Source organism: Taurulus bubalis, assembly GCF_910589615.1.
Source record: "Taurulus bubalis genome assembly, chromosome: 1".
Lineage (NCBI taxonomy): Eukaryota > Metazoa > Chordata > Actinopteri > Perciformes > Cottidae > Taurulus > Taurulus bubalis.
The window spans coordinates 44951236-44969870 of record NC_136589.1 but is presented as its reverse complement, the minus strand read 5'-3'; the positions used below and the strand labels follow the sequence as shown (position 1 = coordinate 44969870).

General features: G+C 40.4%; 2 protein-coding genes across 2 annotated transcripts in view; one reads left to right on the top strand and one right to left on the bottom strand.

The window, feature by feature from the left end:
• Positions 1-15486, bottom strand: part of babam2 (BRISC and BRCA1 A complex member 2) — a 77947-nt gene extending 62461 nt beyond the window's left edge. Inside the window, exons 1-4 of the mRNA XM_079226079.1 lie at positions 15456-15486; positions 14998-15154; positions 12681-12757; positions 8765-8859 (exon numbers count right to left, since the gene is read on the bottom strand). Of these exons, the coding sequence (XP_079082205.1) occupies positions 8765-8859; positions 12681-12757; positions 14998-15134 (309 nt within the window). The 5' untranslated portion in view covers positions 15135-15154; positions 15456-15486. The remainder of the gene's footprint in view (positions 1-8764; positions 8860-12680; positions 12758-14997; positions 15155-15455) is intronic.
• Positions 15487-17375: 1889 nt separating this feature from the next.
• The window catches only part of rbks (ribokinase), a gene marked incomplete at its 5' end in the record, with an annotated part of 29772 nt that continues 28512 nt past the window's right edge, over positions 17376-18635 (top strand). Inside the window, one exon of the mRNA XM_079216719.1 lies at positions 17376-17434. Within this exon, the coding sequence (XP_079072845.1) occupies positions 17376-17434 (59 nt within the window). The remainder of the gene's footprint in view (positions 17435-18635) is intronic.

Here is an 18635-nt window from a genome sequence, read left to right as displayed (position 1 = left end):
TTTCCGTGCGTCCGTGAGTGGTGTATACCTCCGTGTCTGTCCACAGCCAATCTGGCATTCTGCTATGGCAAAGTGCATCATATTTTTCTCAAGGACCTCTCGTGGTTGCGATGACTCTCATTCTAAAAACACTATTTATTACCCGTTTTATACTATCATTGACTGCCTTCTGATTCGTCACTTACAACTCTTCTCAAACGGTGGCCGGTCGGGATCACTAGCGACAACACAGCTGAGTGCATCGCCGAACCCCAGCTGCTTCTCTGCTGCCAGAGACACAGAGGAGCCCATTTTTACTGTTTTGAGGGAGGATAAGTGGAAACATGTTGATGCTGTATCTAGAGAGGCCATCGAGGCTAACGCATACACACACACACACACACTGAGAAAGATGCTAAACACTGGGGAACTCCCGAAATGTTTAGAGCCTGCACGCATCACCGGACAAGTCGAGACCAGACAAATGATACGTTACTCGCAAAGAAGGGGACAGAAGGGCATACAAATAGTAGTATTAGGCGAGTGAAAAGTGGCATACTAACTGTTATCTAACAGTAAAAGACGGGTTGCATTTTGTGTTCTCTGGCCTATGTGCTGGCTACATATAGAAGTCTGTAACGATGAAGCAAAGTACTTTAACGGGCTACAAAGTTTCTTCATATGTGAGAAGTACAGTCTGCTTAATGGCGCCTCAAGTTTAAAAATGCCTTGCATGTATAAAAATAAAATAATTATAAAACAGACTAGGCTTATGACTGGGGGATAATATAGATGAAGCATTCAATCAGCATGATTAATAAATATAATTTATAATAATATATAACCTATCAGAATGTTATTTTCCATGCACATCTTTTTGCCTCTCGGTCATAACCACATCCATCACAAGACACATTTTGCTAGCTAGCTTTGTTACTAGTATCGAGCTAGCTATTGCTAAAAAGAAAACACCTGATGAGCAGCTCTAACCGCAGATACACACACACACAATAGCCGTGCTTCCATTCAAATGTCAAGCAAAACACAAGTGAACTTTTGAAATGTCTTATAATCAAACGCAGGTGCAAATTAGGAGCGTTTCAATCAACTATTACAGCAAAAACAAGCTAAATTCACCAACATAACTATTCTACCCAGACATGCCACAGTGTGTGTACTGTACTAAGTACTCACTTTTTACTTCAAACAAAAAAAAAAAAATCATTCAATGAAAATATTTGGAGAAAATATTAGGTTTTACTGAATTTGGGAAGAAAAGAAATGACCACGTTATGCAACATACATATTCCACTTAAGGGATTTCAGTAGCATTGCTCTCCGCCTTCCTTATCTTCCTTTCCGGTCTCTGTCTTTGTCATTTCCTCCTCTCTGATCACTTTTCCCGGCAACTCGTGGGTTGACCTACTCTGTTGTATTCCTGTCACTGTGTTTGGTGAACACACATCTTGCCAAACTCGTCTCCACTGGGCTTTGGTCACGATTAGCCTGTTGCACTGACTGGAATAGGGTGTGTTGTCACTGATAAGACGTAGTGGAAAGAGTGTGGAAAGATAAGTCGATCAATTCCAACAAATAATAACCTCCGTAAAGATGGGATTCAAGCCAGGCCTATCAGCCAATATTAGCCAAACTAGATTTTAGGTCATTTAGATGACACAGTTTGTCCTTCAGAGAGAGCTGACAAGTTGATCTTCCACTGTAAAATGTTCTGCTTAGCACCTTGGTCACAATTAAAAGAGACAAAACAACTAGATTGTTTGTTAGGTGTTTAAATATATTCAAGTTGTCAAACAGTGTCTGAAATCCAGGACGCAACCCCTTTCAAGGTCGGAAAAAAACAATAGTTTTGGTGAGAGTGCGGCCACATTAAACTTCCGCAGCATGTATATTGGTCTCTCAATGGAGTATAATGAAATCCACTAGACAAACAACTTCAAGCATACGGTTTTCCTGTTTCGGTGTGATCTCCGTCCTGCACCAGCAAGTTAAGGCCCTATGAACTAATTGACCATGCTGATGTACAGGACACAGCCAGCCAATATAAACACTCATGCATTGTGTTTGTAGATGGAGAAGTTTATAATGAACTCTGCCAAGGAGGTCATGATTTTGGTTTCATTTGTTTGTTGTTGTTTTCTTGTTTTTTTTCCATGTGTGTCAGCAGAATTACAGAAACTTGGTGGAAGGGTGCAGCATGGGCCAAGGATGAACCCGTTAAACTTTAGAATGGATCCGAATCATGGGACACTATGTGCTTTCGACTTTCATTAACATTGCGAGATGGGGCATGGCCTTGGCGGACGACTACACTCTCCGAGTGCCCTTCTAGTTCTGACATGTTTCACGACCACGTTCAGTAACGAACAACTATCACACCAGCAGACTACAAACTGGAGCATCTCTCTCATACACTGTTCATCATGACATCACGGCACACCAGCAATGCAATTGAGACCAAGCCACTTAATGTACAGGCTTTTTGCCACACTTTCAAGGGTGGCCATTCGCAATACGAATACATCTTTTCCCTTTCAATATGTTTGGACAACATTTTGTGCAAACTAGTTTCAGGCATATTCGGCCTTGTCGGGCTGTTGTATTAGACGGTGGGAAACTGAGTTGGACACATACATGTACGTATAGCTACCCTACACTAAGCCTAGACTAGGCCAGTCCAACATCATTATTTCAGTTCCCATGGTAAAATCAGCATTGCATGTTCTTCACTATTTAAAACTTTACGGTCTCTACATGTTCACCATAGTTAAATAATCCCTCACATGCCGCCTTTTAACTACTGACTGGAACCAATTACATCTTTAGGTTAGACAGCTATAAATGTGTCAGCGTGGTTAAGTAATGATTTCAAGTTCCAATTTAAGATTTATTTCCGCGTTAAAAACGGAAACAATAGCTCCCTCTCTGCCCAAAATAAACCCATTAGACCGGCAAACCCAAAATTCATCCAGCTCGGGCGAGAGTTAAGACGAGCAGCCAGTATGCTGTGGTAGTACATTTTATCTTACAGTATGCGTATCTAAACACTCTGAGGCCCTGGTGGCCAATTAGCCACGATCTGGATGCCATTTAGCCTGCATTTGCACTCACCGCTGAGCCCTTGCAGCCTAGCAACAATGTAACAGTGTCGTGGCAGACTTTGCTCATATTCCACGGCTCATGGAACGGTTCAGTAATAAAAGGTTTATTTGAGGGACATGTGGGCTGTCGTCATTCAGCCGGGGTATTCCAAGTCCCTTCTATACTCGTGCATTGTGGTTGAAATGTTTACAGGGCTTTTCCTAATAATCACTTCATCATGAAGGTTTGAGGATTTTATTGTTGCTGTAGTATTTAATGTACTTTGTTTGAGGCGTTGAGGAGTTTTGGGGAGAACAAAATAATCAATATTAGACATTATTTCAGACATATACTGTATGTATTATTATTGTTGGAAATACAACAATGGGTGTGGGTCTCTCAACTCCAACTCCAGTCTCAAATTGCTGATCGGACCGTTAACAATGAGCAGTGTACGAAAAAAGAAATCTTGGCCCCAGATATCCAATTAAATCAGTTTTCCACTTACGCGTATACTCTAATTATAGAAAACTGCTGGCATGTCACATGTGGTAATTGAAGCTAAGTAACAGATATCCTCTAAATTGATTACGTCGACAGCTCTAAGTCTCCCATTTGGGTGCCGAGCTAATATTAGCTAATGTTAAACAATTCCCAGACTAACAGATTAAGCTGCTGCTGGAGATTTCAATAATGCGATATAATTAAAAAGTATCCAACTATTGTTCATCACCTGCTCGCCCCAGCTGTTGGTCAGTACTCAGCAGATATCTACCTAACAAGGTGCAAGGCTGGAAAAGGACAACACGACAGAAGGCTGCTACTGACCATCAGACCCGTCACCCTGTTGGTAAAAAACAAGCCATTCTCGCTAACTCCACATTATACGGAGTGGCATATCACTCCCAAAGGAACATATTCGACACAGGTGTCGTAGATAATTGCGTAGTATATAATTAAAATGTTTATAACGAAACATAAAAATCCTCTTTATCCTCCTCCTTACAGGAGTGGTTCCTCTTGATTCTATCTGACTGTCCACGGCTTGCAATTCACCTAACCCAGGAAACTGTTTCACTTTTGTAGTTGAATGTTGATGCAGCTTACAAAACAGAAAAGTCTAAATATAAGAACTTGCAAACAGCTTTGATCTAGCTCAAACCCAAACCCTGCTGAAAATTAAAACTTTGAGGATAACATTTCCAAAATGGACACCGTACCATGCAGGGTTGGATGTTATATGTATCATGTTTAAGTCCTGTCATTTTTCTCATTTCTCTGTCTAAACAGAAGCATGGATAACTAACCTACTCGAGGCCTGGTGACAGCAGGGAAAAACAACGAGGCCAAACAGAGCAGCTAATGATACCCTTGGCCGGCTGTAAACAAGAGCTGTGTGTTGCTGAGACATCAAGAATCCAACCAGCCACTGACAGAGGACCTAAAATTAGCCTAATGTTTACCTCCGCTGGATAGCAAAGCCTAGAAACATATTGCTTGTGAGGACTAGAGGTGAAGTGTACTTCCAAGCGATTTGATCTATTAACAGTATTTTCATGACGTGTAGCACACACATATTCTCATTGCCATTAATTAGCAGAATCATTGCACAAATACACTTGGTCCCTTTGTAAATAAAAACAATTCTTTCTAAATTCCCACTGCCAGTGATGATGGTAAACATTACCCAGGAGATATGGGGGAAATTAAAGACTTGCTGGGAACTGAGCGTTTTAAAGAGTTAGAGGGGGTTGTACTTACTGAAAATGTACAGGGGGAAAACAAGGAGTGAGTGGGAGAGGAGGATCTCAGGCTGAGAGACAGATGAAGGTGGATTATGAGAGCATGAAGAGCAAAACACGGCCAGAGTATGAGGAAAATAAACATGCGTCTGGGCGGCCAAGCACTGGCTCAGCAGAGGTACTTCCCCTTATGTGCACAGCTGGATTTTGCGAGACGGTGAGCAATACTCCCCTCTCTTCTCCCAGACTCTGACACAAGCAGGGGAATTTAGCTTCTACGTGCCAGGCGGCTTCAAAAATAGCACTGGATAACTGCATGGTAGCATCTTAAAAACAAGGAAGTACTCCATAGACTGCAGATCTCCATCGGGGCCCAATAACCTCCAGAGTCAACACTGTACAGATTTGATAACAGCCAATGAACATTCTTTGGTTTAGAGCAAATCAGAATCAGAAACCGTTTATTTGCCAGGAATGTTTACACAGACGAGGAGTTTTTCTTGGTGCATAGACATTAGACGAGACAAACGACAACAACAGCGCAATGGGTGTAAATGGGGCAACATCCTGGTCTCAAAAGTGGCGCCAATGCAAAAGTGCCTTGAACTTGCATTATTTCCAATGGCCATCAGGGGGTGATTTGAAAATGACCCGACTTCTCGCTTCAGTAAACATTGTAAACATGGGTTTACGCTAGTTTCAAGTCTTATTCAATACAGCATGATGTTCATTTAGTAAACCATGGTCCCATGTGAAAAATAATAGACTGTAAAGCCGGGTATGCTTTAGGGCGTTGTTCGGTGTTCGGTTGTACTAAAAGACACTCGAAGAAGAAGTACACTTTCTTTTAAGCATGCTTTTGGCTCCAAAAGAAACCGAGATGGCAACAGCCGAAATGCCAAACTCAAGGCTTCGAAAAGGTAGTCCACAAACCAATGGGCGATGTCACGGTGGCTACGTTCACCTACTTATTCTATGTTTAGATGTAATAGGATATAAACATTTTGCCTGGCATCCCCAGGAATTCTGTCCAAATTGAAAAATTCTGCACCAACTGATTTGAGCCAAAGGCAACATTCAATACCAGGACAAAAAGTTGGGCGCCCTATATGTTGTGAAGCAGAAGTAAGAGTGTGGAAGTCTGGGTGGTGGATGAACGTGTACCACAGTGGACTTTTATGCAGGACACAGGAGTGTTTTAAATGATGCCTTTTGCTATTACACTATGTTTATTGTCTTGTTCCAATCACCAAGCCCAATTCCTTGTATGTGTTAAGTATTTGCCAATAAACCATTTCCAATTCTGATTTCTATAGCTATCTATGTATGATACGCATGTGTTTTGCGTATTTACTCATATAAATAAATAAATTAGGACTTAGAACTTTTTCTGAATGCAACTGTACAATAACAAATCCTAACATCAAACCTTAGCTGAGCTGCATATCAGCCTTAAGATTCAGTTACAGGGTTTGTTGGTACTGTACACTATTGTAGCCTGTAGATCTTTGCCTCATCAGAACAGATGATTGAGATGCCATTCAGTTAGCGCAGCTCCCACAGACTCCACCAAGCAAATAAAACCGGCTTTTGTCAATCACATGTAAGCTTCGTGACAGATTTCTACATTTGGGCAGACAGAGTTGCACATTTTGTTGTTGCTACGTTGGACTTAAAATAGAGAATAAAGTATTGAAAGTGCCTGACAAGGAAGAGCATGCAAAAATAAATGAGTCCAATATTTTCGTTTTGATTTGCTGTAGATGTGTTATTCCTAGATTTGAGAAGACCTCTGTAAAGCAACCCATTTGTAAAATTACCAGAACATATTCCTTTCTACCTTTGAAAAACAAAATAGCAAGTTCTGAACATTAAAGTAATTATTTCGGATTGAAAACGAAATGTGATTAAAAAATGCAAACACACTATTTGGAATTTAAGGTGATGTCGTAACCACTTTTTATGGTGTGGCAGCTTGTAATACTTTTCAAACATTAAAACCACACCCCATTGGAAACTAGACAGTGCTGATGCAATCTGGCTTAGAAAACCAGTTATCATACTAGACATGCAATTACTTACTGTAAGTCGAGATACTTTTATCAAGGATGTTAATGCCAATCATCAAGTGAGTGTTGTAGTCCAGACTACCTAAACCGAGACCAAGTAATTACCAAGCGTATTGAGACTGAGACCAGACCAGTGAGAGTCCCACACTGCATGACGCAGTTGACAATAAACTAAAGTGTAGAACATGCAAAACACTCCCCAAATTAATCTGAAAGATCCCCATTCCCATAAAAACAAATGACGATTCCTCTTCATTCGCCTCTGTTATTGCTATATACACTGTATATATGTGAATGTATTAGCGTACCATGTGACATTATAAAATAAGCAGAAGGCATTGCAGAGGGGAATTGTATGTTTGGGAAGCTCCATTTGTTGTTAACACATAAATCAGACAATGCAAAGGCACTTTAGTGAGTCCTCTTCGACTCAAGACCGATAGAGTTCTACAACACTGACATATGTCTGACACAAACTAGTACAGTCCCTTTATCCTGTTTAGGCTAGCTTGCCAGTGAATCATGGCACGACAGAGATAATCAGATTTCCAGATAACTAGTGAGTCAAAACAGACTTTATGGCATAATGAAATACATCAGCCAATTATTGCGACATTTCTAGCTATCTAACAACGCACACACTTGGTAGCTTTTACAAATACCCTTTTCCCTTTGGCAGTAGACGAGTATGCCTTCCTGTTTTTTGCTAGTGATTCAAAGTCACAAATGTGCCGAAAAACAGGGTTGGTAATCAGTGGAAAGCAACAATACTTTTATTCCTGCCAGGAGGATCAGGCAATCGGTCATGTGTGTGCGTGCATGCGTGATTACCTTGTTGTCTGTCCACGAATAATCTCGCATTCTGCTGCAGTAAACAGCATACTATTTTAATTACCAGTAATGGCTGCACGTTAAAGGACCTCCGACTCATACTTTGTATTTTATTGCCTGTTTTACGCTGCCAATGACTGCCTGCCGACTCCTTACTACTCTTAACCCGAGTGATAACACAGCTGAGTGTGTCTCTGACCCCAAGAGACACAGTATAACAGTTTGCAATGTGTTGGGCCAATAGCTAATGAAATGAATTGTGTTTGGCGAACGGAACTAGTAGCACTGCTGAGTACCTCTCGGCTGTTTCTCTGCACCTCACTTACATTGTTTGGCATGGTGTGTTTGGCTCACCACTTAAAGCTAACCTACACACTGCTGTACCTCGGCCATTGACCGCTTGTCTAACTGGTAGTTAGTTGGCTCTCTTTTATTGTTTCGTACAGAGTGTTTGGCTTGCTATCAGCTAACGAAACTACCAGTGCACACACGGTACCTCGCCACAACTCTGCTGCTGCTAAGCGACCAGAAGGCTTTGAGAGTTGAATTTATTTTTTGTCAAAAACTGTATGACGTGTCTTGTACGACCTGATGACGAAGAGTCGACATAGCAGTCAAAGCATCGCGCCAGAAAAGTGGCAAAAATGAGCGCATCTACCCTTGTTATGTTTTATGTCATGTTTTATGCCGTATTTTCATCACTGCCGGAGCGGATAAACACCCGTGACTACTGCAGCGTCATTTGTCTCGGAAATATATGCTGATTGTGACCTTTCCCACTGAAGACAAAAGCCAGATGTTGTTTTTTTTTGTCCAGTGGGAAAGCGGCTTAGGTGTGCATGTGACACTGCTTTTAATATTATGCTATGATCGTCAATTTTACGCGTCTGTCCAACATTTAGGACTACATAGGAGAACCATGCAACGTCGTAAATTAATGAAAAGATGGAAAAGAAGCAAAACAAATGCTGTGGTAGTGCATTTAAAGTCCTCTGGGGAAAGAAACTCGCAATCAATGATTCTCAAACGAGTGCAGATACTCACCGGTAGTTCCGAGGGTTCAGGGAGAAACTCGGCATCCTCTCCAAAAATAAAATCTGGTGGCAATTCTGGATACTGTGCATTGAATATGATATCCCCTGGGAGGAAAGAAGGAAAACACGATCACTTAATTGAAGACAAATATGAAGAACATGAATTCAAAAAGTTAACTTTGCTTGCATGTCATTGGATCAAATGAACTTCCATCTGAAGCGAGGTCATTTTCATATATTAGTTCCCTTAACATGTCATTTTGTGTCTAACTGAGCCTTAAATGTAATTTTATTGCAACAAATGAAACAAATGTGTAATTTCTTTTACATTCATTTAGTTTCAAGGTATGGGGAGTTGTTTTTTTTTCGAACACCGTTGAAACACCGACAGCAATGAGCAAACATTTACATTGATAACATCGCAGATACTTTTAAAATTGTACACATCAAGCAACACAAAAATCAAGTTTGGTTTTAGTCTTTTTATCCAGTGTGTGAAACCAAAAGTTGCGAAAACACTCATTAAGAAATGCATTTAGAGAAAAATAAATGAATAAAACTACAGACTGGAAATGGCCTTTGCTGAGGCAAACAACAGGACCATCATATAATATGATCACATAAAACGCTGCTTTTGCTGGTACACAATGTTCTGATATTATATTACACAAGTCTATTTGTCTGCTGCAAGACAGTTCTGTTCTGCTTTTTTCACGCCGCTCCAGCCACAGGAGGCAAAACGCACACATATGGAAATATGTTTTTTTTCCAGTGGAGAGAGAGGAGTCAAACGAGGAGACGAGAGGATGGGCTTGTAAATCTGCTACAAACCACTGGCAGTCTGTCAGAGATGTGCTGGCATGGCTCCAGAGGGAAAATGTAGGTCTTGCGAGTGCAACCTTCATAGGTTACAGTGGCTTTTAAAAACACACCGCTTTGTTCATACAGACGGCAGAAAGAAAAGTACAGTCTGGTCGCTGCATGCCGTGCCTTTCTTAAAGCCTCGCTTCTATTTCAGCCAGACTTTTTTTTTCTTTTCTTTTTTATTGCGGTCATAAGGGCTTAATACGAACAACAGCGAAGGCCACAAATTGTTGTTTAGCAGAGCCAGTCAAAGTGGTGAAGAGGGAGGGGGGCCGGGCTCGCGTTAATATTGTGCAGAGTGCGCCGTGCCTTTTCGCACGCCATCAGCGGGCAGGTCCATAGACCGGCAGACACCAACCTGCGGCCCAGCATCCCTGATTAAACAATGTTCTTCCTCAGGCCGCAGCACAGGAAAGAAAGTACAGCAACTTGTACAGCTGCAGTAATGCCACGTTTCTTTTTTTTGCAGGTTTCAAGGTTCCTTTTAAAACTATGATATATGCATCCTATACTATAATGTCAGCGTAAAGAGGGGGGGATTACATGGCTCAATCACAATATACATGTAAAACCTTAATTTCACATAAGATGCATTAAGGCTGGGCGGTATGGCGAAAATTCATATCACAGTATTTTTTTCAGGCTGCAACATTTATTTTTCACAGTTTAATGTTGAGAGCACAGTGGAGCTACTTAGGTTTCAGTTCTAACTTCAGCCATGGTTCAAACTTTACTCGTGGTTATAAAATTACACCGCCGAATGTATTACAATGTATTAACTTTACTCGCATCAAAGGAAACGATTGTGCCAGAGATTGATCAGAGATTCCAACAGAAGACTTATGCTGTGTTCACACGGCGCGAATTTGACGCGTGAGCAGATTACATGCAAAGTCAATGCACAATGCGTTTTACCGCTGCTATTGAAAAGTAATAAGTTATATTGCACATGATTTGGATATTTTTGTTCTCAGTGTTGTTTTGCTTTGTTCCTGTGCTGCGTATTCTTACACCTCACATCGACACGCATCTCTAGTTTAGCCAAAACATCTTGTCACAATCATTTCTGACCGGACAGATTTTGCGAAATAAGCAAAGCATACTTCCCTTTTGCAAAACATGTCTTGGTTTTTTTTTCTCCCCCAAGCAGGGCCACAGTTATTTTATAGACAGTCAAAGGAAACTTCATGCACATATTCTTGCATTTCATAATGTTCCCAAACTGCAGACACAAGTCCCATCAACTGCAGCTTGTAGACGTATGTTTTATTATATTCACATCTGCCAGCATCTGATGTGGGGATTTGACAAAGGCATGCTTACTGCTATCTCACCATGAGAACAAAACTATTACGTTTTTGGTATTTGAAGAATTCCTGTGGGTGCTTTTTGTCCAAGTGATAGAGAGTGTTTTAATGGTGTTCGTCATTGGCAACCCTCTTTCTGGTCAATTTAAGGTCTTGTCAGGATATTTCCACTGTCTTCATGTAACCTCTGTGCATCATTCTGGTTCCTTAAAACGTCTTCTAAATAAGTGTCCATAACATTTTTGCTTCATTTATCCCCTGGGCTTGGAGCCCTTAAGCCACCCGTCGTCTTCAAAGTGGATCTCTCGAAACTAATCAAGGTTGAATTAATTCAGCACTGGTCGTTTCCTTTATTTTTTTTCACAAAGTGCCCATTGCTCGTCTAGACAATCAATCAATTAACCTGAGCACAGATTGAAATGCTGCTAGCGCTTACATTTTAGAGAAGAAACAAAAGGATTCAAAATGAACTAAATTGTTCTATCAGCCACACTTCCTTAATAAATGTTTGCTGTAAATCAATCTGGGAACATATTTAAATATCTGATTTCAAGACTGAAGAGCCTTAGTTGACCTTAATAGTAATAGTACCAGAAAGAAAAGTTGGAAAGTAATGATGTGCTCAAAAGCCAACAATAAAAACAAAAACATTTTTCAAAGACCATACTTTTAGCAATAGCATGTGTCCCCGGGAGAAAGAGTTGCTATTGCCCGTGTCAGCTCCTCTTCCTGCGGTAGCCGCCTGGGTCTAATCCACTTCAAGGTTTAACAACAAATTCATCTCCCCACATTTAAAGTTTCACCAGAAGAAGATGACAAATGTGGCCGCTGTGCACGATCCCCCCTGCCCTCAAGTGCATGTTATGGCCATGCCATAAATTGATACATTTCTGGTGCTCCTTTTGTGAAATGGCTTCTGAAGTCATTGGGGTTGGCGGCCCTACCTGGTGTAGCTATTTTTTTAGTTAAACAAGTTAAATGAAGCCTCAACATCGAGGCAGCTAAGCATTATGGCTTTCGGTCCTCCTCCCAGTCGCATAAGTATATTACTTCTTTGGAAGTCCCCTGCATCCCCTTCATCAGCATTCCTTATGGAAGACATCTTGTTTTTTTTTTCCAGTTCCTTAAACTGGAAAGAAAAAAAAATCTAATTTGCCCGTCGTGGATAAACCCAGAAATGTTTCTCTGCCTGGCAGCCCCTCTCATGTTATTATGACCAGTGCTTCGCTATGATTAAGACCGCTCATATTATTTGTATTATATGTTCCAACTTTAATTGGATGCTGTGTATTGGGGTATGCTATTATACTTATGCCATAAGGGACTTCAGCTTTCCAACTGCTCAAATGTAAAGTATGATTTGTGCAAACAGAAATGACTACAAACAGATATTTTGTGAATGGTGCTTTGTACTTGATGTCCCCGAGGTTTTGTTCTTATGAAATCACTGAGTGCATCGTGTTTCGAGCATTGAGTATTTGATGTTAAGTTCCCCAACCTATTTTAACTGTAATTTATATTTTAGTTTTTCTTTTAAATAATGGTTATTTCTGTCATTATTGTTCATTTGCTTCATTCTTATATTAGTTTGTTTCTGTACACCTAACGTTCCTTCCAATACAATATTATAGAAAGGAAGCCAACAAAACCAACAACTTTTCAACGCAAGATTAGTGATTCTTCAACCACCATCAGAGACTAAACTGCTCGGATTCATTTGATAATAGCAGACAGGAGAATTATTCCTTTACTCACATTTCAGGGTTTCTCCAGCGTAGGGGATGTGAAGTTTGAAGCGATCACAGCAGGGACCAGGGGTCAGAGATGTACAGCTGAACATGGGAGTTGATGGAAACAACAAAAGGCATAAACAATGGACCAGTCTGAGAACAGTGAGCATCAGAAAGGATTTAAAGATCACCGTATTTCTGACTGTGATGCTGCAAACTTAAAATTGTGTTCTTAACGGCGACAAACCGATTTCTTTATTATGTCGAACTCTTTTCTATACACGAGTCACTTTTAGAACTCAAGCTGTCTGAACTGTCAGCTGGCTGTCATGTTCCTCCTATGGTGCCACGTTGACTTTATATGAGAATAACGTGGAGCGATGCGATGGAAAAATGTATCGACCTGAACTCGTTAATGCGTTCAACTTAACCAAATCAACTTCACGACTGACGTTTTAAAAGGCTTTAGGTTAGGCCCATCTACTTTCTCCCACTCAACCTGCATGCAGTGTGGGGGGCTACATTAGTGTGATTTGTTTAAAAAAATATATTACATGAAATTATGAATAATGAAAGGAAGGAGTACTGTTGAGAAGTTTGGTAGCGACAGAGAGAAGTATAGAGAAGATTTTTCCTTAAAATAAAAGCCAACAATAACAACAACTCATCAAATCTGAGAAATCCAATTCTGGAGGAAAAAAATATGATTAGCCAACCATGTGGGTCAATTTAAAATAAAATACAATTCTACTTTTAGCACTAAGCAGTGGTGGTGGTATCAAAAATATATAAATAACCAATATATAAATAACCATTTTCCTAGAATTGTTTAATTTCCTGTCAAACAACAGCATGCATAATGAAATCAGAATTCTCTTCCTGGTTTGTCATAGCAACCGCCAACGTTAAAACCAAACTTGATCACCTGTAGTTTTGAAAGGCAAATCATTCATATAGCACATCTGACTACAAATACACAATTCCATTGAAACACAACAGGAAGGGACTGTAACTGAGCATTCTGTACATCTTCAACCACCATCCCTGGAAGTGTGATGGGTCAAATAACAAAAAAGATTTGTGACATTGTTGTAGAAAATATGGAGGAAGAAAATATCTTGTTCTTTCATTTATAAAGGGAAAGGAACAAGGCTGGGTTGACAAAAACATTACAAACTCAAGGAGCAATCTGGTGCGATGATTATACACTGAGGACGTTTTTGGAGCACAGGAGGAACGTTTAAAAGTCAGTGCTCAGCTTCAATCTGCAATGTTTAAAATCACAAACCAAGCCAGAGACCTAGGTGTAGTCACGGAATCAGACCTGAGTTTTGGCAACCACATGAAGACAATTACAAAGTCAACCTATTATCACCTCAAACATTAAAGGATGACTAAAGAAATCCATGGGACAGCTGCAGCTGATGCAGAACGCTGCTCACCACTAAGACCGAGGAAGTGGATTACGTCACTCCAGTTCTGACGCCTTTGCACTGGCTTCCTGTCTGTCAAAGAATGGAATTGATTTCTACTGTTGGTTTTTAGGCACTGGATGGTTTAGGGCAACAATACATGTGTGATCTTCTGTGACAGACCTCTCAGGTTGTCTGAGACAGGTCTGCTTTCTGCTGTCCCCTGAGTCCAACACTTCCAATGCAGAAGCAGCGTTTAGTTTTTAAGCACAGACTTATGGAACAAAGTCCCAGAAGAGTGCAGGTCCACTGCAACGCTCACTTCTTTTAAGTCGAGGCTGAAGATCTTTCTATTTGCCGCTGCCTTTTATTAAATCATTTCAGTAACTTTTATTTGCGCATTTCATAATCAACTTATTCTATTTTAGCTTGCTTATATTTTCTATGCTCTTGGACTTTAATGGATGTTTTTCAGTGTGTTGTCTTTCAATAATGTGGTTCATTTTTATGTCTTTTGATGTTTTATGTAAAACGCTTTGAATTCGCCTTGATGCTGAAACGTAACACATCAATAAACTTGCCTTAAGGTAAAATAAATAAATCCAATCCCAGGGCTTAAATTGATGTTGCCTTCACAACTACTGGCAAGCCAAAACTACACTTTGAAGTGTGAACCCTATTAATACATTATCAGTTTAAATATGTCACTTTGGGATATTGGGCCAACCTGAAATGAATCCAGCAATGATCCCAGTGTCTGCAACGATTTATCATCCTGAGTTTGCCAAAACCCCAAAGGTGAAGATGTAATCTATAACCAACAGCCATGATGTTAATCGAATACCATTTGAATGCAACAGTTAAGGGACACTGAATGGACGCCGCTGTGTTTGTTTCACATGTCACTCGTGCTCAAAAACTGCTCCTCACCCAGTTTTGAGGTCTGTGACACGGAGACAGTTTGTCGAGTCGAGTCCCACGCGGCCATTCCGCACCACGCTGGACAGCAAGGGCCGCAACTCGGGTGAGATCCGGTGCAGTGTCACCTCGGGGGACGTGTTGTTCATGTTATCCACTGGTGAGGAGTCTGTGGAGACACAGCAACTGTTCAAGGAAATGCTTTACGGAGTATTTGTACTGAAGGTTCAAAGGACACGAGCTCACATGTCACGTAGCGTTGACGTTATATGACACGCGGTCGTTTTAAGGTGTAATGTCAGAAGTTTAAGCGTTACTGTAAATGCTCGCGAGCTCGGTATCGTTAGCCGGTGTTAGCTTACCGCGGGATAGAGCGTCAAAATGACACAATTTGAGCAAGTAGCTTAATCAAAAACACATCTATTCATTATTGTCCATTTAGATACAACGTGCGGTGTAAGTTAGAGTACCTGAAATTGTTGGAAATCATACAATTTACGCATTAACTCCAATGTTTACTTCATGCTCTCAACATTTCCGGTACATGTTGTTTGGGTCCTTTTGATAGCCCCGCACTTAGCTGTCTGCAATAATGCCTGTTGACACAACGAGGGTTTTCACTCTCTGCGCCACCTTTTCCCGTTATATAAAACTCATAAATCATGTTTATTTTAATATCATTATATATAAACAATGATAAGCAACAATAAATGTGTATTGCATTGATTTAGTGACAACAATGGATCTGGCAACAGCTGTAGCGGTAGGCAGCTGTCATATTGCACTTTGACCGTCACTTGTCTGCTGGGTGTTGATGTATAACTGGTTATAACTCTGCAAGAACACATTTGAATGCAAGGTAATTATTGTGTCGCATTTCTCAACAACAGTTTGTCTCAACACACTTGATTTTACTTTAGCTTTCGTTTTAGGCGGGGTCCCTTTCTGGCGATCTATTCCGATGTTCCTTCATCTCAACAGTTGCAAATAATGTTTCACACGTAACGTTACCTAAATGAGTTGCTTAAAGTTATTATTAGGTATTGTTGTTTATCTGACAGCTTATATACTTGGATATGCCTATATACACATTTACAAATATTTACTCACATATGAGTAAACGTTTATATTACATATGTAAACTGTAATGCATGACTCTTTCCCTTAAATCCTGTGTTTCTACTGTTATATTTCCCTTCCTTGTAGTTATACAGAAGGGTTAATTAATTTTAACCCAAATAAATCACTTAGAACCCAAATCCTTCCAAATGCCCAACTATACTACAGGCATGAGGGGTGGGTGGCTGTTTGGTATTTATGTTCTTGGATGTGTCATTATCCTATCACCCCATTTAAGGTTTACTGTATGCTTTGGAATTCTGATTGTTAGTTTAAATACTACATGTTCTCACTTTTTCATGTTTACACTGAGATTTCACCAAATGTTTGATGGAAATTTGGTTTAAGGTAATGGAAAAGTCATGAAAATCCATTGGTCAAAATGTGTAAGAACCCTGAGACTAAATCGTTTCAAACACATGAAAAAAATAACGTGTGCGTCAACTCTTTAATCATCTCCTAATTTGTGCACTCATCATCATTAAGATCTGTTTTCTACAAACATTAGTATTCAGGTTGGTCTGCTTCATCGTGAATCCGCCCTCAAATTCACCAAGAGAGGGAAAATTATAAAAAAGGCCCCTTGCTGATGATTTCGAGTGGTTGGACAATGCAGATCCCATAATATTCTCCTGCAGTGGAGACGCCGAGGGTTTTCTGGCGAGCTTTTCATGCCTATGGAGGGGAAGACAATATGCTGCGAGATGTGGGAAGAGAGAATTGAGCCGTCCTGCAGCCAGCGGCGAGGCTTTCCAAGTCCTCCACTGCCTCGGCAGAGATTTGAGGAGATTAACACGCTAGCATTAGCTGCGATACAAGCCGAGGATTGAATTAATTATAGACTTTTGCAGGGCATTCACGTGGTGTAGCATTGAAATGCCCCCCTCCCACACCTCCATCCCCAATACGATTGGAACCCGTCCAACTAAGCCAGCGATGAATGCTCTATTTTTACCTTCTTCCTTGTTTCAGTCAAGCTCATGCTAATGTGGGAGATAAATAATATCAAGTGATTTTTTTCTTTGAAGGCTGTTGGGAAAAGTAGTTTGCATATTTTGCCTGAAATGCCCCCGAGGAGGCCGCTAGATTTTGTCCTTGTTTATGAACGGGTTTTACTCAACAAAAAAAATAAGAAAAAAAAGGTTGAGAAATTCTAGAATCTCCCAAATCGTCAGAGCGTAATTTGCAAGAAGAATCTTCCAAGATATTTCATGTCAAGGAATGAGTGTGGTTGCTGTTGAAATAACACAGATGTGTGTCTCAATCAGATCATGACGGAAGAGGCGTTTGATGTGATGGTGGTTGGCTCCTGTATGACTGACTTGGTGAGGTGAGTGACTTCTGTCCGTTAACACACGAGTAGTTGGTGAAGCAAGTTGTGTCGGGACTCAAATGACTGTAAATCAGACCCAATGTTTCATGAGAAGGCCGTGCACAGAATCGCCAGCTAAATCCGGGTTCAGGAAACTCCTCTGCTTCCTCAGGTGGGCCCAACAGGAAGCAGGACATTGGGCATATGTTCATGATCATATGAGGACATGTATTTAAAAAGAAATGGCTTTCAACCTTTGGATCAGGACCCAGGTGGCTTTGCTTCATTTATAGATACGGTTCACAACATTGATTTGCTTGATATGTCTTTTTTAAATTTATTAGTTTATAATATTGAAAGAAATAATGTATTCCATGCCTAATCATCTGCTTATATATCACTTGTTTTATAGAATTGGCACTAGTATTTCAAAAACAGTTAGAGGGCTTCCCATCTGCATTTGAACCCAGTGGTTCCCACCCAAGATGTCCCGAGATAAATATGTGTGTTTTACACACAGTTGTATTTACTTCTTCTGACTGTCCGACTCCAATTTATGTTTTTCTTGTGGACACTTTCACCTCTGAGCCACACAAAATCCAACAAATGAAACAGTCCAAGTGGGTAATCTAACTCTTTAGTGAGGCTAAATCACTAACCATGTCCACACAAAGACCATAATCTGTGATGAGATTACACATTGCTTGATTTTAAAGGGCCTTACCAAGCACATTTCCACATGCCGACGTGGTGTACATGTAGCTGTAGTGAGAGTGAGTTTATTTTATTTTTTCATCACGGTGACCAGTCTGCTCTTACAGCCTCGTTGTGTGTATACTCGCGCTCATGCGACCGTGGTGTAGTGTTTTTTTAATAGCCTTTTACTTCTGCAGATTGCATTCACACTTCAAAAATCAAAGAAGTGGTTTCATAAATCAAAGTGTCACAGAGCTTATTTTCTGGAATAATCCAAAATCCAGTGGGAAAATCCAATAGTTTTTTTGTTGGGGGAACTAGTGCGATGCTAACTTCCATGTTGGCCTTCAAATAAAAGTAATCTCTGCGACATTCTCTTAGGCATAGCAACAATAATCAACGGGGTGTAGCTGAGCCATTGTCTTTTGCCTAAAACATGTTTCCCTTTTTTACTATTATTTACCACCATTTTCCATCAGGTGTTTTATTTTAAAATGCAAAGCTTGTGGAAAATAGGGCTGAA